The sequence below is a fragment of the Trachurus japonicus genome, chromosome 17 (assembly GCF_045865225.1).
Source record: "Trachurus japonicus isolate A0001 chromosome 17, Traja_1.0".
Taxonomy (NCBI): domain Eukaryota; kingdom Metazoa; phylum Chordata; class Actinopteri; order Carangiformes; family Carangidae; genus Trachurus; species Trachurus japonicus.
In genome coordinates, this window is record NC_140923.1 from 4938819 (window position 1) to 4959254 (window position 20436).

Below are 20436 nucleotides of genomic sequence, written 5' to 3' on the forward strand. Positions count from 1 at the left end.
TTATAGAAAAAAAAAATACTGATAAAAATTGAATAGGTTCATAAAGGGACCTGACGGTGTATCGTCTTGAAATTTCCGACAAAGTCGTGGACTTTACTTTCACTTTCTTCAACATACCGACTGTAGGGTTAATGTTAGCAGCTAACTAGCCAGTTAGCTAACCGAGACGACTGTCTAACCCTCTTCGTCAAAAAATGAATCAGCCACAACGAGCTTTGTTCAGATGGAAGACAAGTTCTGCCTTGCAGATCTTACACTGCACATTCTTCTCTTTTATTTTGGTAAAATGCTCCCAAACTTTGGAGCTCCGTTGCCGACTAGCCATGATACCGTTTGGTCATAACATCACGGCTGACGACGATTATCACTACTGCACATGTGTGTCAAGGACAGAAAGGCAGCAGAAGGTACAGCGGCATTTTTGAGAGAAAAACAAAGCTTCAAAAGATAAACGATGGCGTCGATTATTAACTTAGTCGGCAACGATCATCGTGACTAGTGGACTCATCTTGGCGGCTACTGTCCTGCAGCAGCTTTGTGTTTGTCGTATGTTTCGTCATTTACACATTTACACACCACACCCTGAAACTTCTGCTGTTGTAGGTGAAAGAGTTTCAGTTGCACTATTCAACAACCCTGTCTGTGTGTGTGTGTGTGTGTGTGTGTGTGTGTGCCCTGCCCAGTCAGCTGATTGCTACATCGAGCTATTGTGTCATTTAGTGAGTGTGGTGTGTTTTGTAACAGTGGGTGTGTAGCTCTTCTCACAGCGTTTCCCTGACATGTAGAGAACAGATTAGAGAAAGAAAGAAATAAGATTTTCTGTGTTTCTACTCTGAATCAGAATTAACTAGAACTAAAAATCATCATTTGTTATTTTAACTTATAGATCACTTCACTATCACTCAGGGAGGGGTTTTTATTTACAGACGGGAGGAATAAAAAAAGAAAGAAAATGTAAAACAAACTGTTGAGGAATAATAAAACCCTCTATTGTAAAAAAAAAAATGTTCTAAAATTAAATGTATCATGACTCATCCACCACTGGTAGGATATATGTGTGTGTGTGTTGGCGACCGTCTGAAGAGTTCAAACCTCTAAAATGAACCGAGGAAAGATCATCTGAGGCTGAGACACGACACGGTCCTCACAAGTATACAAGTAGTACAAACATGTGTGTGTGTGTGTGTGTGTGTGTGTGTGTGTGTTTGTGTGTGTGTATTTGTGTGTATGTGTGTGTGTGTTTGGGTAATGTAGGAAGGACTTAATTGAGCATGAAAGACAACAGACGACCTCTGGTGCTGCAGAACCGCCGCCAATCAAACATCTGCCAGCCTGAGGCTCAAGGACGATCACACACACACACACACACAAAGGTCTTCGTGCTGACCCATTAAAGGGATAGTTCAACATTTTGGCAAATTTGTCCATTGCCATAATCCCTATAGTCATAGCAGTAGGTTCGTTACCTTTAATTGTCGGTGCAAGCTATTTTTAGAACGGCGGAGCAGAGCCGTGAGCTGCTCAGAGCTACGCTACGGAGGCTCATGGAATTTCTTTGGTTTCCCTCATCAAACTCATCAAATACACAATCCAACAACTCCACAACGCTCTGGTGGACAAGTTGTGACCTGCACATTCACCACGCTATGAGATAATAACACAACGTTACCAGACAGAGTTGTTTTAGAGGGAAATGCAGAGACTGTTGATGAAAGACTGTCCCTGACTGGAATGCCCTTCAGCAGTTTTGCATGAATTTACCTCTAAAACAACTCTGTGTGGTAACGTTCTGTTATTATCTAACCTACCTCCTAAAACTATAGGAATTATGGCAATGGGCTAATTTGCCAAAATGTTGAACTATCCCTTTAAGCTGGGTCTTGTTTTGTGTGTTGTTCTTGTGAATGATGAGCTGCAGCTTTAAAAAAAAAAAAAACACACCTAGAGAAAACAGGAATTGAAGTTTCTCTTTCCCTTTCTCTTTGCTCAGGAACTACATTGTCTCAGCCGTTGAACAACCATATTCCTACACTCAGGCAGGCTTGGGTACCAAAATTCAATTTCAAGTGGGAACTAAACCAAAAATGGCGCTAATCGGATACACATTAAAGTATTTCAGTACCGCTGACTTGTATCATCAGAACAGACATGTCCTGTGATTTTCAACCTCCTTTCATATGTAATAGAAGAGGGACAATATCCGAATATATTCTCAGCTACTAAGATGTGCCGCCATAGTCTGTGGTGTGTCAGTCTGTGGACACTAGCGGTGGTGGATAGCATCCACTGCTAGCACCCGCTAACTCGTTGCTCGTGCAAGCAGCAGCCATGTCTGAATGTCTGAATTTCCCTCTAAAACAACTCTGTCTGGTAACGTTGTGTTATTATCTCATAGTGTGGTGAATGTGCAGGTCACAACTTGTCCACCAGAGCGTTGTGGAGTTGTTGGATTGTGTATTTGATGAGTTTGATGAGGGACAGTGACTTTTTTTTTTTTTGTTCAGTGCCGTTGTCACTAAAAGACAAAATATGGACACTGTGTTTTTCTTTTGGTAGAAGCAGCTCCAGTCGTTCCACCGGCTCCATGTTTGGATTCATGTGTAAATCACAAACACACAGAATTACAGAGGAGTCAGTGACTCTGAATGTCCAGTTTTGTTTCATTGTTCAATTAATCGTCCAGCGTCATCTGACTAACACAGAAGAAAACAACATCCTGCTAGAACGAACCAATCAATCTAATCGATCACAACAACAGAAAACAACGTCCTCCACTCAGGATAATACAACCAACGTGCAAAAACAACCTAAATACATCTGTAAAAACACCTTAATCACAGTGTTTACAACCAGATCAAAGTGACCAGAAGCTTCCAAGGAGACGAATCCCACTCTGACTCATCTGGACCAATCAGAACGAGCCTCGATTCACAAAAACAACAACAACAACAACAGCAGCAGCAGCTACAAACGACCAGCGACGCACCCCTTCCCCTTCCCCTTTCCCCCTCCCTCGGTCCGATTGGCCTCCGGTGGCGTCCGTCGAGCAGCAGCTGGCAGCTGATTGGCCGGGAGGGAACGAGTGGGTTTGACAAGCACAGACGAAGGAAGGACGGAAGGAGTGAGTGGGGAGAAGATCAATGGCCGCCGCCGCCGCCATGCAGGCTCACACACAAAACACGGACCGGGAGTGTGTGTGTGTGTTAGCCCGGCTTACTCCATCACTGTCACACACACACACACAGACACACACACCGGAGAAGTCACAAATTAAAAAGCAGCCCCCTACCGGAGTCGTTGTTCTCTGAATCCATCTTGTTGGAGGCGAAGCAGACAACGGCCTGCCAGGTGGACCTCACTGTCTCTCTCTCTCTTTCTATCTCTGTACATTTCCAGCCACTCTCTCTCCCTCTCTCTCCCTCTCCCCCCTCCTCCCCCTCTCACACACTGACTCTCATCTCTGACCTTGCAGTGTTTGTTTCCCCCCTCTCTCCTCCGGCAGCAGCAGCAGCAGCAGCAGCAGCAGCAGATTCGCTGCAGGTGAAACTGCAGAGTCGAGTCCAAACGGCTGAAACGCTCCAAAACCGCCTCGGTACCGAATCAACCAACAAACCAACACACAACTCCCCCCACAGGGATGCACACACACACACACACACACACACACACACAAATACAGACACATGCACACTGCAGAGCTGACATGTGTGTGTTGGATTGAAGGTGTTTTAATCATCCTGATTGGAGTGTAATTATGCAGATTCACTCACTGCTGTTGAGAGAATTTAGCATTTCCAAATGAGCATATGTGTGTGTGTGTGTGTGTGTGTGTGTGTGTGTGTGTGCCTCTGTGATTGTGTAACTCAGCAAGGACATGTGTGCGTTTTACAGTGTGTGTGTGTGTGTGTGTGTGCTATCTCTGTGAGGACCTGGGTTTGTTTTTTTTGTTTTTTCTACACTTTGGAAAATGTCTGCGATTGTTTTTTTTGGTTTTTTTATTGATATCTTTATTTCGATCATGTAAACGACAATGTAAAAAAATAAAATAAATAAGATAAAATAATAATATAGTAAGGAAATAAGTGAACAGCAAAAATGTATACACAAAAAAGTAACATCTCATAAGCAACGCAGTTTACATGAGCGAAAAGGAGTAGGAAGAAGTATAAACTTATCTAATCCTACCCTTATAATTTTAACTATATTATAGTATTATATAACTATACTATTTATGTAAAGAAAAAAGTCGATATGCGATGAAACTGAGAGGAGGGTTTGAAAAAGTCGATACCAACCGACACGTGTAAATATGGAAACATGTTGTGTTTGATTGTGTGCATTTATTTTGAAAAGCGAGGCCACTTCCCTCAGGATAAAAAAACGTGCAAAAATAATCTAAATACATCTTTAAAAACACCTTAATCACAGTGTTTACAGGAGACAAATCCCACTCTGACTCATCTGAACCAATCAGAACGAGCCTCGATTCACAAAAAAAGTCTGCCATTTATTTATTTTTTTAATGTAAAAAGTCGATATTTGATGAAACTGAGACGAGGGTTTGAAAAAGTCGATACCAACCGACGTGTAAATATGGAAACATGTTGTGTTTGCTTGTGTGCATTTATTTTGAAAAGCGAGGCCACTTCCTGTCAGAGCCGTCTGAGGTTCAACACTCGGCCGCTCAGCGAAGGTCAGAGTCGGTTTTAAGGTTCAAGAGCGGAGAGCAGTTTTAAAGCAGGGAAGGTCTGCACAAGGATAGAAGTACCAGTGTGTGTGTGTGTGTGTGTGTGTGTGTGTGTGTGTGTGTGTGTGTGTGTGACAGATGGCTGCAGCAGATACCATCACACTAGTCAGACGGCTCAGACTCTAATTTTAGAGTCGGTCTGAGCTCAAACTCACCGGTCAAAAGCACAAACGCCTCTGACTTCATATTTGCGTTTACTTACATTACATCGTCGTTTCCACGGCAACGATTAAAGCAGAGTAAAAAAAACGTTATTCATGGATACCTACTGTAACATTCAGGGAAAAAAATCAAAATCAAGGCAATGTTGGCTCATTATAACACTGTAATAATCAGACTTATCTGTATTTTGGTTGATAATTATCTGCACCGAATGTTATTGTGCGTCCCTAAAATCAGCCATTAGCAGCTCCAGTCTGATGAACAGGGCTGCAACTAACGATTATTTTCATTATCGATTAATCTGTCGATTATGCAAAACGTTAATCGATTAGTTGTTTGGTCAATAAAATGTTGAAAAATGTTGAAAAATGCCAATCAGTGTTTCTCAAACCACAAGATGACATCCTCAAATGTCTTGTTTTGTCCACAAACCAAAGAGAGACTCAGTTTATTGTCATAAAGGAACAAAGAAACCAGAAATATTCACATTTAAAGGGATAGTTAGACATTTTGGCAAATTGGCCCATTGCCATAATCCCTATAGTCATAGCAGTAGGTTCGTTACTCGTGGGATTTCTTGGTTTCCCTCATCAAACTCATCAAATACACAATCCAACAACTCCACAACGCTCTGGTGGACAAGTTGTGACCTGCACATTCACCACGCTATGAGATAATAACACAACGTTACCAGACAGAGTTGTTTTAGAGGGAAATTCATGCAAAACCACTGATGCGCGTTGCCTTCAGGGACAGTTTTTCATCAAGCAGTCTCTGTATTTACCTCTAAAACAACTCTGTCTGGTAACATTGTGTTATTATCTCATAGCGTGGTAAATGTGCAGGTCACAACTTGTCCACCAGAGCGTTGTGGAGTTGTTGGATTGTGTATTTGATGAGTTTGATGAGGGAAACCAAGAAATCCCATAATGAGCCTCCGTAGTGTAGCTCTGAGCAGCTCACGGCTCTGCTCCGCTGTTCTAAAAATAGCTTGCACCGACAATTAAAGGTAACGAACCTACTGCTATGACTATAGGGATTATGGCAATGGGCCAATTTGCCAAAATGTTGAACTATCCCTCTAACTTTCTGCTACACAGTCTCAGACTCTGTTGGGTTTTTGATTTTTTTATCAGTGTGTTCATATTAAAAAATGAAAACTCTGCAGCTTCCAGTCCTGACTCAGGTCTGTGTGTTTGACAAACAAACAAACACAAAAAAAACCATGGTGGACAGACTGCGGAGCCGGAGGGATCTCACAGCGTCTGGACTGAAAACACAAACATGAAGCAGCAGAGAGGAACAAGGACGAGCAGGTAACAAACAACAGCAGATACAGTCGATACAAACTACTGTACATCTGTTCCCTGCAGCGACGCTTCACTCACATCCTTTTATGCTCTGAACGTGGACGAACGAGAAGTCCTTAAAAGAAAAAGTGCTCACAAAATGAGTGTGTGGCCATCGACGGCGCCATGGCAACAGGAGGCCTCACTCCTCATCTGCTAATGAAGACTGTGGGATCAGATCAAAAGCTCCAGCAGAGTTGGTTAGTGAGAGCGTTTTGTCGACTGCCGCCGTTTCCAAGGTAAAAGGCTGGAGCTTAAAAGTCTCAGATGATAAAAAAAAAAAAACTCGAGAGACGGAGACGAGAGCTGGTTTTTATATTTCAGATGTGACTGTGAGTGTAGCCTATGAACCGGTTGACTGAGGATATTCAACGCGTCAAAGAGCTGCTCCGTCTATTATTCACTGTTTACATTGTATTGAGGGTTTAAGTTATGTAGAAATTGGGGGCGTGGCCTCTTTGGGATACATGGTAACTTTAATTTTTCGCTGTAAAGTTGAGACAGAAACGATTGTAGGCTACATTTATGTCGAAAATATGTTTGAATCGCTATGTGGGATTAAGATCAACCTGTCCAGCTGTTTCCCACGCAGCTCCGCCCCCAGATGGAGAATGTGTTTTATAGAAGAGAAACACACATTTCAGGACTTGTATCATCAGATCAGACATGTCCTGTGATTTTCAGCCTCCTTTCATATTTACTAGAGGAGGGACAAGACCTTAAAGTAATTATTTCAGTTGTCAGTATGATAGAGGCTAAAAACATGCTATTTTCATGAAGAGTGGGAAACACAGTTTTGTTTTACGAACGTAAAGAATCTCTCTTATTTTCACCGGAAAAAATTTGGCTTGTGGAAAATCTCTCGGCTGGTGATCAAAAAAGTTAAGGTGACGTCCATCTTTATTTACAATAGGGCAATGTGGTATATCTCAGGTACTAGGGCTACGTGCAAGGCAAGACGCACTTTATATTCTTAAAATGGGTAATGTAATATGCATTGAGTATTGTGCATTTAAAATAGCACTTTATATGTACTAAGCAATCGGGCAACCTGCAATATAATTACGCACCTAACACTTTAACACTATAGCACTCTGCACTTTAATCAGCCTTTTAATATCTAATTTTAGCACTTAAAATACTAGTGAAATACGTATGGTCCCCTGACCCTTGGCCTGTATGTTTCTTGATCCACTGTACGGTTTCATAGTTTTTTTGTTATTTTTCTGTCCTATTATGTTTTCAAGGATATGTTTTTCTCTCTCTGTAATTACTCCTGCTCATACTGGCCATTAAGACTAATTGTTCTACTTGTTGTCACTGTTGTCTTATTAATCTTATGTTAACATCAACCTGCCGAAGGGACTAAAGATGGAAATTAGCCGTTGGCTATAATCTTGCATATTTACATGTATATATGTCCATTAATATGTATTGTCCCTATTTTAAATAAATAAACTTAATCTTAAAATATGCGGTAAACGGTAGAAATTATATATTATATTATAATCTCCCACGGTGGAGATTTGCGCTCTGCCGTCCTATCGTCTAAAAAAAAAAAACATTTATGGCATTGTTATGTGTGTTTGTTTGCACTATTTGCACCATAAAGTGCTGGTTTTGCTTTTGAGCTTTGAGATCTGCTTTCTGCACAATAAACGCTCTAAAAATTACATTATTGTTTTTTTTCTTAATCAATTTAGCTTCTAAGGGACTTCAAAACCCATTCAGAAACACATCCATTATCATTTTTACACTTAAATTTATGCCACGATATACAGTATACCGTTACCATGAAGGGATTTGATCTATACCGTGACCGCCCAGCCCTAATTTACAACATGTACAAGAAAGGTAACGTTCAAGTGTCAGATGTGTTTCACTGCATTTTAAAAACCTCCATATTAACAACAACAGCTGCTGCTGCTGCTGTTGCTTGTACATGACTGACATGTGCGTGTTATTCCTAAAAGCCTCATTTATTTCACCAGAAAAAAAAACAAAAACAAACAAGCACCAGTCCTCATTTATATTCATTTCCTCTGATCCAAGACCAAATCATTTCCATACAAGCACTGGGAGGTTAATCAGCTCACGGAGGCGCTGTAACGTTTCAGTTTGGAGGTATAAAGCACTTTATTTATTGCTGCTGCTGCTGATCTGTTTCACATGCTGCCGGTGTCTCTGCGCCTACACCTGCCTGCTGTCGATAGAGACGCAACACGCAAACATCAAGAGTACAAAACAGGGCAGGGGTAAAAAAAAAATAAATAAAATAAAATAAAAAAAACAGCAAAAATCCTTCAGAAAGTGCAGAGAAGCAAGCGAGCGTAGCGTCGCACAACAAGCAGACAAAGATAAAAGCTTCCCCTCTCTGCAAAGACGCAACCGGCGGAGGAAACAGAGGGAGGCGCGTCTCCTTTGAAGTTATATTTAGGCCAAATCCTCCTTTGCAGAACAAACCGTCTTCCACAACACATACAAATCACAGCCAACAACTGAGGGAGGAACCGTCCTATAAGAGCACAGGAGCCGACCACACACACACACACACACACACACACACACGATCACACACACACAATTAGCCGGCGGAGCATCAAACCAGCGCAGGCCCCGCTGGGTTTGATCGACTTTGATTCCTCCTGCATCCCGAACGCTCCCTCGGCTCCAACCGGGACCACGACCACAGACCGGATTCTCATCGGACACAACTTTGAAGATGTGAACACACACACACACACAGACACACACACGCACACACACGAGCATCACTGCAGGTGGTGCACATCCTTTTAGACACAGTTGCTACACCACTGTGGAAACGTAGAGCTTATCCAGCAGCTTGTACAGGTGTGACACAGGCTGTGTTCAAAATCCACATACTATATACTATAGGCTACTGCTAGTACGGACTGATTGGGCCAAAATGCAGAATGTAGTAGTAAACAGTATGCAATCAAAAGCTAAATCTGTAGTATGCAAACAATTCCTGGATGTCGTACTGACTGGGAAAATATCTCCAGCATCTGGCCAGTCTACATTGTGTACTGTATCCCACAATGCAATGTGCCCCTCACCTACAACCGTCAAACAAAGTCTCTTTGTCGTGTACCGTAACCATGTTATATAACTTAATTTAATTAAATTACATTTATTGCAGACCGATTGATCGGTTCATTGTCAAACATTTATTTATTGATGTAAATGTGGTGATTTCTGTCTGTAGGCTCCAGAGCCCCGAGGCAGCGCTGCTCCTCTGTCCAGTTCACACAAGGAAGCTTCACTTCTCATTCAAAAAAAACTAATGTGACTGATACAATTGTTAGATTTCATCAATGAGACCAACATTTATCTCCTAAAAAGAATTTAACCAGTTGGCAGTAAACCCCTAAAAACGTGCAGGTAAGTTAATCGGCTGGTTTTCTATACACAGGATGACGACGCAGGTTGACCGGCCGATCAGCTCGATCACCGCAGAACCGCCAGGGTTCTGTTCCGTCTGTCTTGTCGGGGTTTATTGCTCTTTATCCCGCTAATTATAAATTGCTGCAACGGTTGAACAAGCCTAAATCTACCACATAGCAACAGCTGATGAAAACTTTTATGCACTTCATGCGCGCTCACAACCCAACACAACGCCGTAGCCATGCATTCGATGGCTGCTACCTCAGATTGTGTCTCTGTTTCCCACCGCGCTCTGCCCCGGATGTGGAAAGACACAAAGTCACCTCCGAGATATAGAATGTGTATTATAGAGGAGAAACACATTTCAGGACAGAACAGACATGTCCTGTGATTTTCAGCCTCCTTTTATATTTATTTTATACTCAGCTGCCAGGATGTGCAGCGTTTTCAATGTTGCTTAAGTTGGATTTTTATACTAAAAACGTAAGGCGATTATTTTTAGTCAAACAAGGCACAATGTTTTCATTTGGCCGGTGAAAAATATGTTTTGCCAATGAGGTAAAACGTTAATTTTACACCCTGGGAGACGGGCTGCTGGTCCCGGTCGCTGCTCCAACAGGTGGAGCTTCACTTCTCTGAAAACATTGGAGCAAACTTCCAAACAGGATTTGGATTTGGATAAACTAACCACATTTTGGGATCTAAACTAAATATTAAAACTTCATAAAGTGATGTATTAACAGCGCTACAGCAGGAATTAAAACAGCTTTCTGGGAAACTTGTACACTTGTGGTGTGAACAGCATGGATCTAAGTACATACTAACGCAGTATGGCAGTACGGTAGAGATGGAAAACTACACTGAGATGGTTTTTATTAGGTCTTCTCATGGATCAGCCCTTCAAAATAAAAGACAGAATTGTGAAATATTAAAGCCTTTACATCACTAGTAGCTTCTAAATAACCACAAAAAACACATATACATCATTAAATTATTATATGACATCATCTAAATCTCTCTCTCTCCTCCTGTACCACCCACCCTTCAGTACACACACACAGAAACTGAAGCTTTTGATCATATCACACTGTCTTCACTGGTTGTCATGGAAATGTGGATGTTCAAATTTCCTTCCCCTGATGTCGGAAACAAAAAAAACAAAAAGTTACAGCAGAGAAACGTGACGAAATAAGGTCTGAACACGCTCAGAGATAAATCTGCTCAGTGTTGTGTTCACTGACACTGTGGATGTGTGTGTGAATGTGTGTGTGTCTCTGTGTGTGTGTGTGTGTGTGTGTGTGTGTGTGTGTGTGTGTGTGTGTGTGTGTGTGTGGGTCAAATGAAATGAACGTATGTCGTCCACTTGCAGCTGTTTAATTGTGACTGTGTGAAGTGTATGAGTCACAGAGACCGAACCTGACTGAGAGCTGCTATTAATAATCGATTTCCTCTGTGTGTGTGAGAGAGTGTCTGTTTGTGTGTGTGTGTGTGTGTGTGTGTGTGTGTGTGTGTGTGTGTGTGTGTGTGTGTGTGTGTGTGCGTGTGCGTGTGTGTGTGCGGCTCCCACTCCTGGGTGTGTTGTGGTCTAGAGGCTCTCATTATCCTCAAAGTGTTAACCACCTCAATTAAGTCATTATGTAGGACAAACCCACCGTCGCTGCCGTCACTCACTCTGCTGCTGCTGCACTGAGCCAGCTCATAATATACAGTACATCTACCTTTATTTTGAAGGAGCTTTAACGCAAACGTCTACCTTTATTCTGAAGGAGCTTTCATACAAACATCTACCTTTATTTTGAAGGAGCTTTAACACAAACATCTACCCTTAATCTGAAGGAGCTTTAATGCAAACATCTACCTTTATTCTGAAAGAGCCTTTATACAAACATCTACCTTTATTCTGAAAGAGCCTTCATACAAACATCTACCTTTATTCTGAAAGAGCCTTTATACAAACATCTACCTTTATTCTGAAGGAGCTTTAATGCAAACATCTATCATTATTTTGAAGAGGCTTTCATACAAATGTCTACTTTTATTCTGAAGAAGCTTTAATACAGACCTTTATTCTGAAGGAGCTTAGTTCTACCTTTATTCTGAAGAAGCTTTAACACAAACATCTACTTTTATACTGTATCAGATATTAAAACTACATTTCCTTTAAAAAGCATCAGAATTAAAGATGACTGAAACATGACATTGTTTTGACTTGATGTGCAGCGTCACTGTGTATTATTAATAACAACAACAGACCTGCAGCTTTGAGGCCGTTGTCATTATGAACACTGACAACACAGCTACTGACTGACTGTCACCATGCAACTCTTCAGCCGAGTGCAGCTCCGGCAGCGTCCTCTTTAACTGTCAGCAGTGAACGCAGCGCGCTAATTCACCTGCTACTTCCAGTTTCCTGACAGGACGTCGGTCTGATTCCTGCAGACGGGCTGAATGGAGACACAGACTCAACCACACACAGTTCCTTTTTTCTTTTTCCAAGCTGATTGGAAACAGTGTTTGTCCCTCACATCATCACACACACACACACACACACACACACAGACACACAGACACACAGTGGCCCCATCAGGGATCGATGTTGAAGGCGTCACATTACCGCTAATGTAATCAGCAGTTTACCACTGGGACTAATTACAGAGCAAACACACGAGGCCTTGAAGCTGCAGACGCCGCCTCGCCTCGCCTGCAGCCCAGAGCCAACATGGAGACGCATCAGCAGCTCCAAGCATCGTCTCCAACGACAACAACATCAACACCACCACCGGTCTCCGTCTACACTGGGATGTTTCTGCTTCACGTGAGCTAGGCCTGTGACGATAAACACATTTTGCTGGACGATATATTGTCCCACAAATTATCGTCGATAAACGATATTATTGTCACATTTTTTTTGAGAATAAATTAACCACAAATGTAATAATAATATTTCATAATAATGCTATAAACTTTTATTTCTCATGAGTATTTTTTTTTACCATTGTAATTGCAATGTCAAGAACTTATATAATATCCTAAACAAATAAAACAAACCAAAAATAATAGGCTAAATATTGCAGCGCAGCTTCTGTCCAATACACACCTGAAGCTTCACTTTTTATTCAAACGAACTACCGGTAATTTGACTGCCACAGTTGTTAGATTTCATCAGTGAGACCTGCATTTATCTCCCAAAAAGTATTTAACTAGTCGGCGGTAAACCTCCCGGTAAGTTACTCGGCTCGTTTTCTCCCCCGGGATGACGACGGAGGTTGCCCGGCCCATGAGCTCAGCAGACGGCTGCAGCCTCTGGGAAGCCCCCGTTGCTCCCACAGTGGCTCTGCCCAAAAACGTGGGAGAAAATCTCCTAACAGGCGTCATCTGGATAAACTGACCACAGACTGGGGATCTAAACTGTGACTTTCTCACGTGAAAAAAACATTAAAACTCTAAAAAGTGACGCATTAATAGCGGTGCAGCGAGAATTAAAACATCTTTTAGCTGCTTAGATTTAGCTTTACCAAAGATATTCAATAGAAAGACACTCCATGAGAGGCTGCTCCAATGATAGAAATGGTTACACTTCCTGTCTCTCTAAATGGGCGTGGCCAACCGTCACCACCTCGTCTGTGATCGTGTGTGTGGATTTATACAATTTGTAGGTAGATGAAAGTGAGATGTTTATATTTTCTTATGATAACATTAAATATTTACACTACTAACAGTAATATTTAGCATGACAAAAATAATTTAAATCATTTTCACGGGAGTTCGCAGCCGTTTGTTTGACGTTGCCTAGGAGATCTGTGCCAAATCTGGCGAGAGTGTGTCGTAGAGACAGAGACAGGTCTTGAACAAAGTGGATTTTCTCCTGATGTGTCCATCTGAAAGTTGCCATTTTTGTGTCAAACTGTTCAAAAGAGATGTGGCTTGTGAAAAATGAGTCCAAATTTTACTTCAGTGACTGTGGGGAGAAAGAATCGACCATAATCTGTGTTCACGTTAAATTGTCCCATTGGAATCAATACACTCCAGGCTGCCTCTGGTCTCCCTAAAGGGGCGTGGCCGTGCAGAAGCCTAGTGACATCATACAGGAAGCTGACTCGTCATGGAAGGTCTTGGTTTATAAACCGTCTTTGGCTTTACCGCTATCGCTGCTGGTTACCGTGAAATGCATTCTGGGAAACAAAGATCCTGGATGACTGACAAGAGGGTTCACTCCGTTCATTCTGCTATGGAACAAACGGCCAGATGCTGAGACCGAGTGAAGCCTCTTGTCATGCAGCCTGTTTGGAGGCCAGAGACGAGGGAAACAAACACGTGCACACATGGCAAAATTATCGAGTTGATTTTCATTTATCGTGCGATTAATTGATTTATTGATTATCGTCCCAGTGAGCTGTCACCACAGCAGCAGCAGCCAACTGGGCTTCCTGGAGGAACCACTGGTGCAGTGAGCAGCAGCTGGTTACCTGCCAGAGCAGCTGCTGGAGGAGAAGGAGAGGGCGCCCAAAGTCCAAGCTTCTTAAAATAGAAACACTGTCAGACATGACAGCACACACACACACACACCTTCTGAAAGCTCCTGCTTATTTACGCTACGCTACACTGAGCGTGAAGACAAGAGTAGGAGGGTTAAAGTCAGGACAAAGACGACGGTGGTGGCGGCAGAGGTAGAAAACGCTGTATCGTGATGAAGCTTCTCATGTTGCATTGTGTTAAAGAGATAGTTCAACATTTTGGCAAATTGGCCCATTGCCATAATCCCTATAGTCATAGCAGTAGGTTCGTTACCTTTAATTGTCGGTGCAAGCTGTTTTTAGAACGGCGGAGCAGAGCCGTGAGCTGCTCAGAGCTACGCTACGGAGGCTCATGGGATTTCTTGGTTTCCCTCATCAAACTCATCAAATACACAATCCAACAACTCCACAACGCTCTGGTGGACAAGTTGTGAGCTGCACATTCACCACGCTATGAGATAATAACACAACGTTACCAGACAGAGTTGTTTTAGAGGGAAATTCATGCAAAACCGCTGATGCGCGTTGCCTTCAGGGACAGTTTTTTGGCAAGCAGTCTCTGCATTTCCCTCTAAAACCATCCACCGCTCCATGGATTGATTTCTCACCGGCTTCATTGGAAACAAATGCAAAATTCACTCTGAAACTGTAGGAGGAGCTCTGTAGGGGAAAAAAGCATCCAAAACAGTGAAAAAGCGACATAGTTCCCCTTCAAAGAAATAAGAAGAACTAGGACTAGAGAACTTGGCCTTTGACCTTTGAAGCACCGAAAATCAGTTCATCCTAAAGTCTAAATGAACTGTTTGTGTAAAAATTTGAAGGCGTTATTGAGACGACACCTTCATAAAAGCCATAAACAAACCAATCCAGCTTCAGACTGAGGAAGCCCCGCCCTCCTAATTAACATACAGATGTAGATTTAAATAAATGCATATAATAAAAACTGGAAAAAAAATAAGCATGTGTAGTGATAATGGAGAGATAAACTAATGAACTCTAAAGCTGAACTCTCCTCCTCTGTGTCTCTAACCCTCCTCTCCTCCATGTGCATTTGAAGTGGATCTCTCTGCAGCTGATGATGACGATGATGATGATGAGTTAACTTCTGTATTTCCTCCCGGGCAGACACAAGACACAGCTCACATGTCTCCTGAGGTATATTTGGAAAGTCTTTTTCCTGGAGGTTCACACTGCTGCTGCTGCTGCTGCTCTCTCTGTCTTTCTCTCTCATGGAGTCTGTGTGCAAAGTGAGCACGAATAAACTCATCAGAACGAGAAGGAAACTCAAATCTGATGCAAATCACAGGGAGAGGCCTGATACAGTGACCTGTTTGTCTGCAGAGTTCATCCAGTTCATCACTGATGTACAGCTGCATCTCAACACATTAGAATATCATGTAAAGTAAAAGTCTATTTAAGTCAGTTATTCAATTAAAAAAGTGAAACTAGCACATTATGTAGTAGATCCATTACACACAGAATGAAAGTTTTCATGTCTTTATTTATTTAATTTCCATTAATTGTAATGACTATGGCTTCACATTTAATGAAGACCTAAGATTCAGTATCTCAAAAAAAATTTGAATATTACAAAAGACCAATTAAAAAAAACATTTTTAATATAGAAATGTTGTCCTTCTGAAAAAGTTATGTCCATCTATATGCACCTGGTTGGGGCTGTTTGACTTGAACTACTGCAAATAGACTTTCAGGGCTGCAACTAACGATTATTTTCATTATCGATTAATCTGTTGATTAGTTAAAGCAGATATCATCGGCACGGCCGTTTCGGCTAATGCTGTGTTCAAGGCAGGCTTTTGAAACCGTAAGTTACAGCTTCAAGTCACAACTACGACTTGGTAGCGTTCCAGGTAACCCGTAGCTCGTGTTTTTACCGTCCTGTTGTCTGTGAAAGTTCCCTATAACGGCCACTCGTAACTTCCGACCCGTGAACTCGTACCAGATCGAACTGGTATGACTTCACAGGAAGGAAAAACACAAAGTACGAGTTTCCTTGAACGCACCATGAGTTAGCAGCCCCCGCCCTTGTCAGGCATCAATTGGTCCTCGTGCTACGTCACCACATTCACGCGCATCCCTTGGCTGCACACACAGCCCTTCATGCCGTTCTCTCCCCTCATTGGATAACACTTGTATCCCACAAGGAAAATTTTCTCCTCGGGTTACAGCAGAGCAGAGTGACGGAGAGACTCGTGTTTAGGCTGAAATACTTCATGTAAGTGATTGCTGACGGAAAATAGGACTATTTAGGACTTATATTAACAAAAACATTCCACTGATATCTGCTTTAAACGATTTGTTGTTTCGTCAATAAAATGTTAAAAAATGTCAATCAGTGTTTCCCAAACCACCAGATGACGATGTGCTCAAATGTCTTGTTTCGTCCACAAACCAAAGAGAGACTCAGTTTATTGTCATAAAGGAACAAAGAAACCAGAAATATTCACATTTAAGAAGCTGGAATCAGAGAATTTGGACTTTTTTTTCTTAAAAAACGACTCAAAACCGATTATTAGATTATCAAAATAGTTGACGATTAATTTAATAATCGATTATTGTTCGATGAATCGTTTAGCCTAATTGTTGCAGCTCTATAGACTTTTACATGATATTATAATTTATTGAGAAGCATGCACCTGTAGTTCCCATCTGCACAAACACAAACTCCAAACCAAGGCGCGGAGCCCGACAGACGGCAGCGGCGGCGCAGTGTACCGGGAGGAGGGATTAAAAACGAAGGTCAACAAGTCAACGGGTTTATCTGAGTATTTAAAGGCACAAGATGAACACACTCTCTGCAGGCGACCTTGAACGCAGCACCTGTCCTGTCTCTCTCCTCTCCTGTAAATCTGCAGAAAAACTGACGTTGGATGGATGCGTTTAATGTGACGTGGAAATTCCTGTATTCTTCAAGGTCCAGAGACATGTAACTTTTTATTTATATATATCGCTATTGCTTCTGCGGCTGCAAAGTCTGGTAATACAAGGAAGAGGAGGGGGGGGGAGCAGCGCTGCTTGGCTGCACAGCGTGAAGGACAAAGATACAAGGTGATGTCAATAAAGTTTTTTTGATAACAAGCTGTAAAAAAAATTAAATTAATAAAACCCAGCGCTGCATCGTTAGCCTGTTAGCGTTCACAACTCCTCCTGCTGGTCCTGTCACTTCCTGTCACCACGGCAACGTGAGTGAACATCACCTGGCCTGTGAACTGTGTGTGTGTAGCTATGTGTGTGTGTGTGTGTGTGCAGAGTGTGTGTCAGTGAACGCAGCACTGACCTTGTTGTTTCATTCACGCAACACAAAAGCGTCTCTCTGCAGCTCACACAGAAGCATCTGTGGAATTCCTGCAGCGATTTCAACGCGCACAAAAAAGCCGACAGTGAACACAACACAACACAACACAACAGAGCGTTTTATAACTTCAGCAGCAGGAGCCTATCAGAGGTTATTATTGATCATAAACCTGTTGATTGTTTTATCACATAACAAACCACTAAATATTCAGCGTTCCTGCTTGATAAATAAATAAACTCTCTTACATTTTTCTATCAGGCGAGTATTTGAGTGGATCATTGACAACAAAAATCCAGAAAAGATTTGACAAGAAAGGAGGAACAGGGATCTCTAAAAACGAGTCAGAACTGAACTGATTGGACGAAATGAATCAAAACAAACTAAAATAATCTAATATAAAAATAATTAAAGTCAATATGTGAAACACAATGAAATTGTTAATCAAGTTGATTGTGAGTCAAATTATTTTGGCGTAGAGAATTGAATCCATATGAGTGGCTGAGTCGACCTGCAGCTACTTTTATTGAATTATTTGCTTTGTTAATTAACATTAACATGTGAAAGAAGAGCAGATAATATACATTTATACTCATTTTTGCTGCTTTTCAGTCAAGATTTGTGATTTTGTGGTGGTGTTTTGATTGTTTTGTTTAATCGATAAATAAAATCGTATGAAAATCTGAGTTATTTCCTTGTTTTGTTCATTTTAAATGACTGTAGATTGAAAATATTGAAAGTTTGAACTACTGATTGGACAGATAAAGATATTTAAGAATTTACAATTCGGGTTTTTGTAACTTTTAATGGATATTCAATATAATCAATGAAAACTAGTAATTAATCAGCTAATCAATAAATCTATAGTTGCAGTTTACTGTGTGGGCTACTTCAGAGAAAAGAGTAAAGAGCAGAGCAGAGTAAAGACAGAACTCCACAGGTTGGTGCAGCAGAAACCAATTAAAGCTCTCCAAATCCCCACGCTCAGGCAGCGACCATGAACGCACCACAGCACTTCTTTTTTTATTTTTCCCCTCAACTTCAAATGAAATCCTCGACTCGTTTCTATAATAATTAGCCTTTAACCGAGACATTAAACGCAACATTTTTACACACTTTGTGATCCAGTAGTGTTGCTGTCATCAACACACACACACAGGGAATTGAAGTTCATACTTATTTTTGTTGAGATTTGTGATTTTGTGTTGGTGTTTTGACTGTTTTGTTTAGTTGACAAATAAAATAATCTTAAAATCTGAGTTATTTCCCTGTTTTGTTCATTCTAAATGACTGTAGATTGAAAGCACTGAAAGTTTGAACTACTGATGGGACGGATAAAGATATTTAGGAGGTTACAATTAGGGTTTTTGTAACTTTTAATAATGGATGGATATTCAATATAATCAATACATCTATAGTTAGGCTACAGTTTGTGTGGGCTACTTCAGAGAAAACAGTAAAGAGCAGAGCAGAGTAAAGACAGAACTCCACAGGTTGGTGCAGCAGAAACCAATTAAAGCTCTCCAAATCCCCACGCTCAGGCAGCGACCATGAACGCACCACAGCACTTCTTTATTTTTCCCCTCAACTTCAAAACCTCGACTAATAATTAGCCTTTAACCGAGACATGAAACGCAACATTTTACACACTTTGTGATGCAGTAGTGTTGCTGTCAACACACACACACACACACACACACACACACACACACACACACACACACACACACACACACACACCACACACACACACACACACACACACACACACACACACACACACACACACACACACACACACACACGGACACACACACACTGGTCTTACCGGCTGGCATCCTGGTAGGTAGTAGGTCTTGTCCTGTCCTTAGGTAGGTAGTTAGTTAGTTAGTGATCCTCCATGTAGCCGCCTCTCCTCTCTTCACCTGGCCGCGGTGTGACGTCTCTCTGTGACGACACAAACACCTGTCCGTCAGCAGCAGCAGCAGCACGAGACACTGGGCACGAGACACATTTAAAACGCTGTGGCACGAGCCCTCGGTACCGGCGGGCTAAAGGAAAGCTGCCAGTCCGTAAACCACTTTGTGTGTCAGTGTGCGGGTGTAGTGTATGTGTATGTGAATGTGTAGCCTATGTGTGTGTATGGGAATTAGCCACAGCAGCTAACAGCTCCGGTTATAATAACAAGAAGGAGAAGGAGAACTGCGGTGGGTTCACGGCGAGGACACACACACTTAGTACACACATACACATGCTTGACACACACTGACACACACACAAACACATGTCAGTGAGGCGTTTGAGGCACGCAGCGGCGGACAGACACACACACACACACACACATACCTGTAGGTAAACAGCAGCAGCAGCAGCAGGTTCACTCCTACACGTTACTACACTGCTTCCTGCTTTACGGTGACACACAACACGGAAGTAGAGGAGGAGAGGAGGCTCCAAAAACTACACCTCCCTCTAGTCTACCCTCTTCTCCCTCCCTCCTCCTCCTCTTCCTCCTTTTCCTCCTCTGCTCTGGTGCAACATATGCTGCTGCACACGGACCGTGGTTTAAAAATAGCAGCCTGCGGCAAGGTGTGTGTGTCTGTGTGTGTGTGAGAGGAAAAGGCTTAATGTGAACTATGAACGAGCCTGAACCACACTGTGTTTTGTTTACATTATTTTTTGTGCACATGCAACAGTTTTGTTTTGTTTTTTTGTTTGTTGTTGTTTTTTACATAGGCTGAAAACATGACATCATGTAATATTGCCTGACAGTGAAGGTAGGCTACGTGTGTGACTGAGAAGAGGAAGAGGAAGGTGAGTGTTGTTACCTGCAGCAGGAATGCACAGGTAGGTTATGTAAATGTAAAAAAAAAAAAAAAAAAAGGAAGAAAGAAAAAAAAAAGAAGAAAGACAATTTGAAGCTACAAGAATTGAATGTACCTC

At 41.8% G+C, this 20436-nt stretch overlaps 1 protein-coding gene across 4 annotated transcripts in view; it reads right to left on the minus strand.

The window, feature by feature from the left end:
- Positions 1-19923, minus strand: part of efr3a (EFR3 homolog A (S. cerevisiae)) — a 139597-nt gene extending 119674 nt beyond the window's left edge. Inside the window, exons 1-2 of one of the 4 annotated variants that reach the window (XM_085805390.1) lie at positions 19840-19923; positions 19322-19440 (exon numbers count right to left, since the gene is read on the minus strand). In XM_085805390.1, the coding sequence (XP_085661516.1) occupies positions 19322-19331 (10 nt within the window). In that variant the 5' untranslated portion in view covers positions 19332-19440; positions 19840-19923. Of the gene's footprint in view, positions 1-3289; positions 3383-19321; positions 19449-19839 lie in introns of those variants that run through there. The other 3 variants (XM_085805388.1, XM_085805387.1, XM_085805389.1) reach the window with 3 other exon arrangements.
- Between the last annotated feature and the right edge of the window lie 513 nt (positions 19924-20436).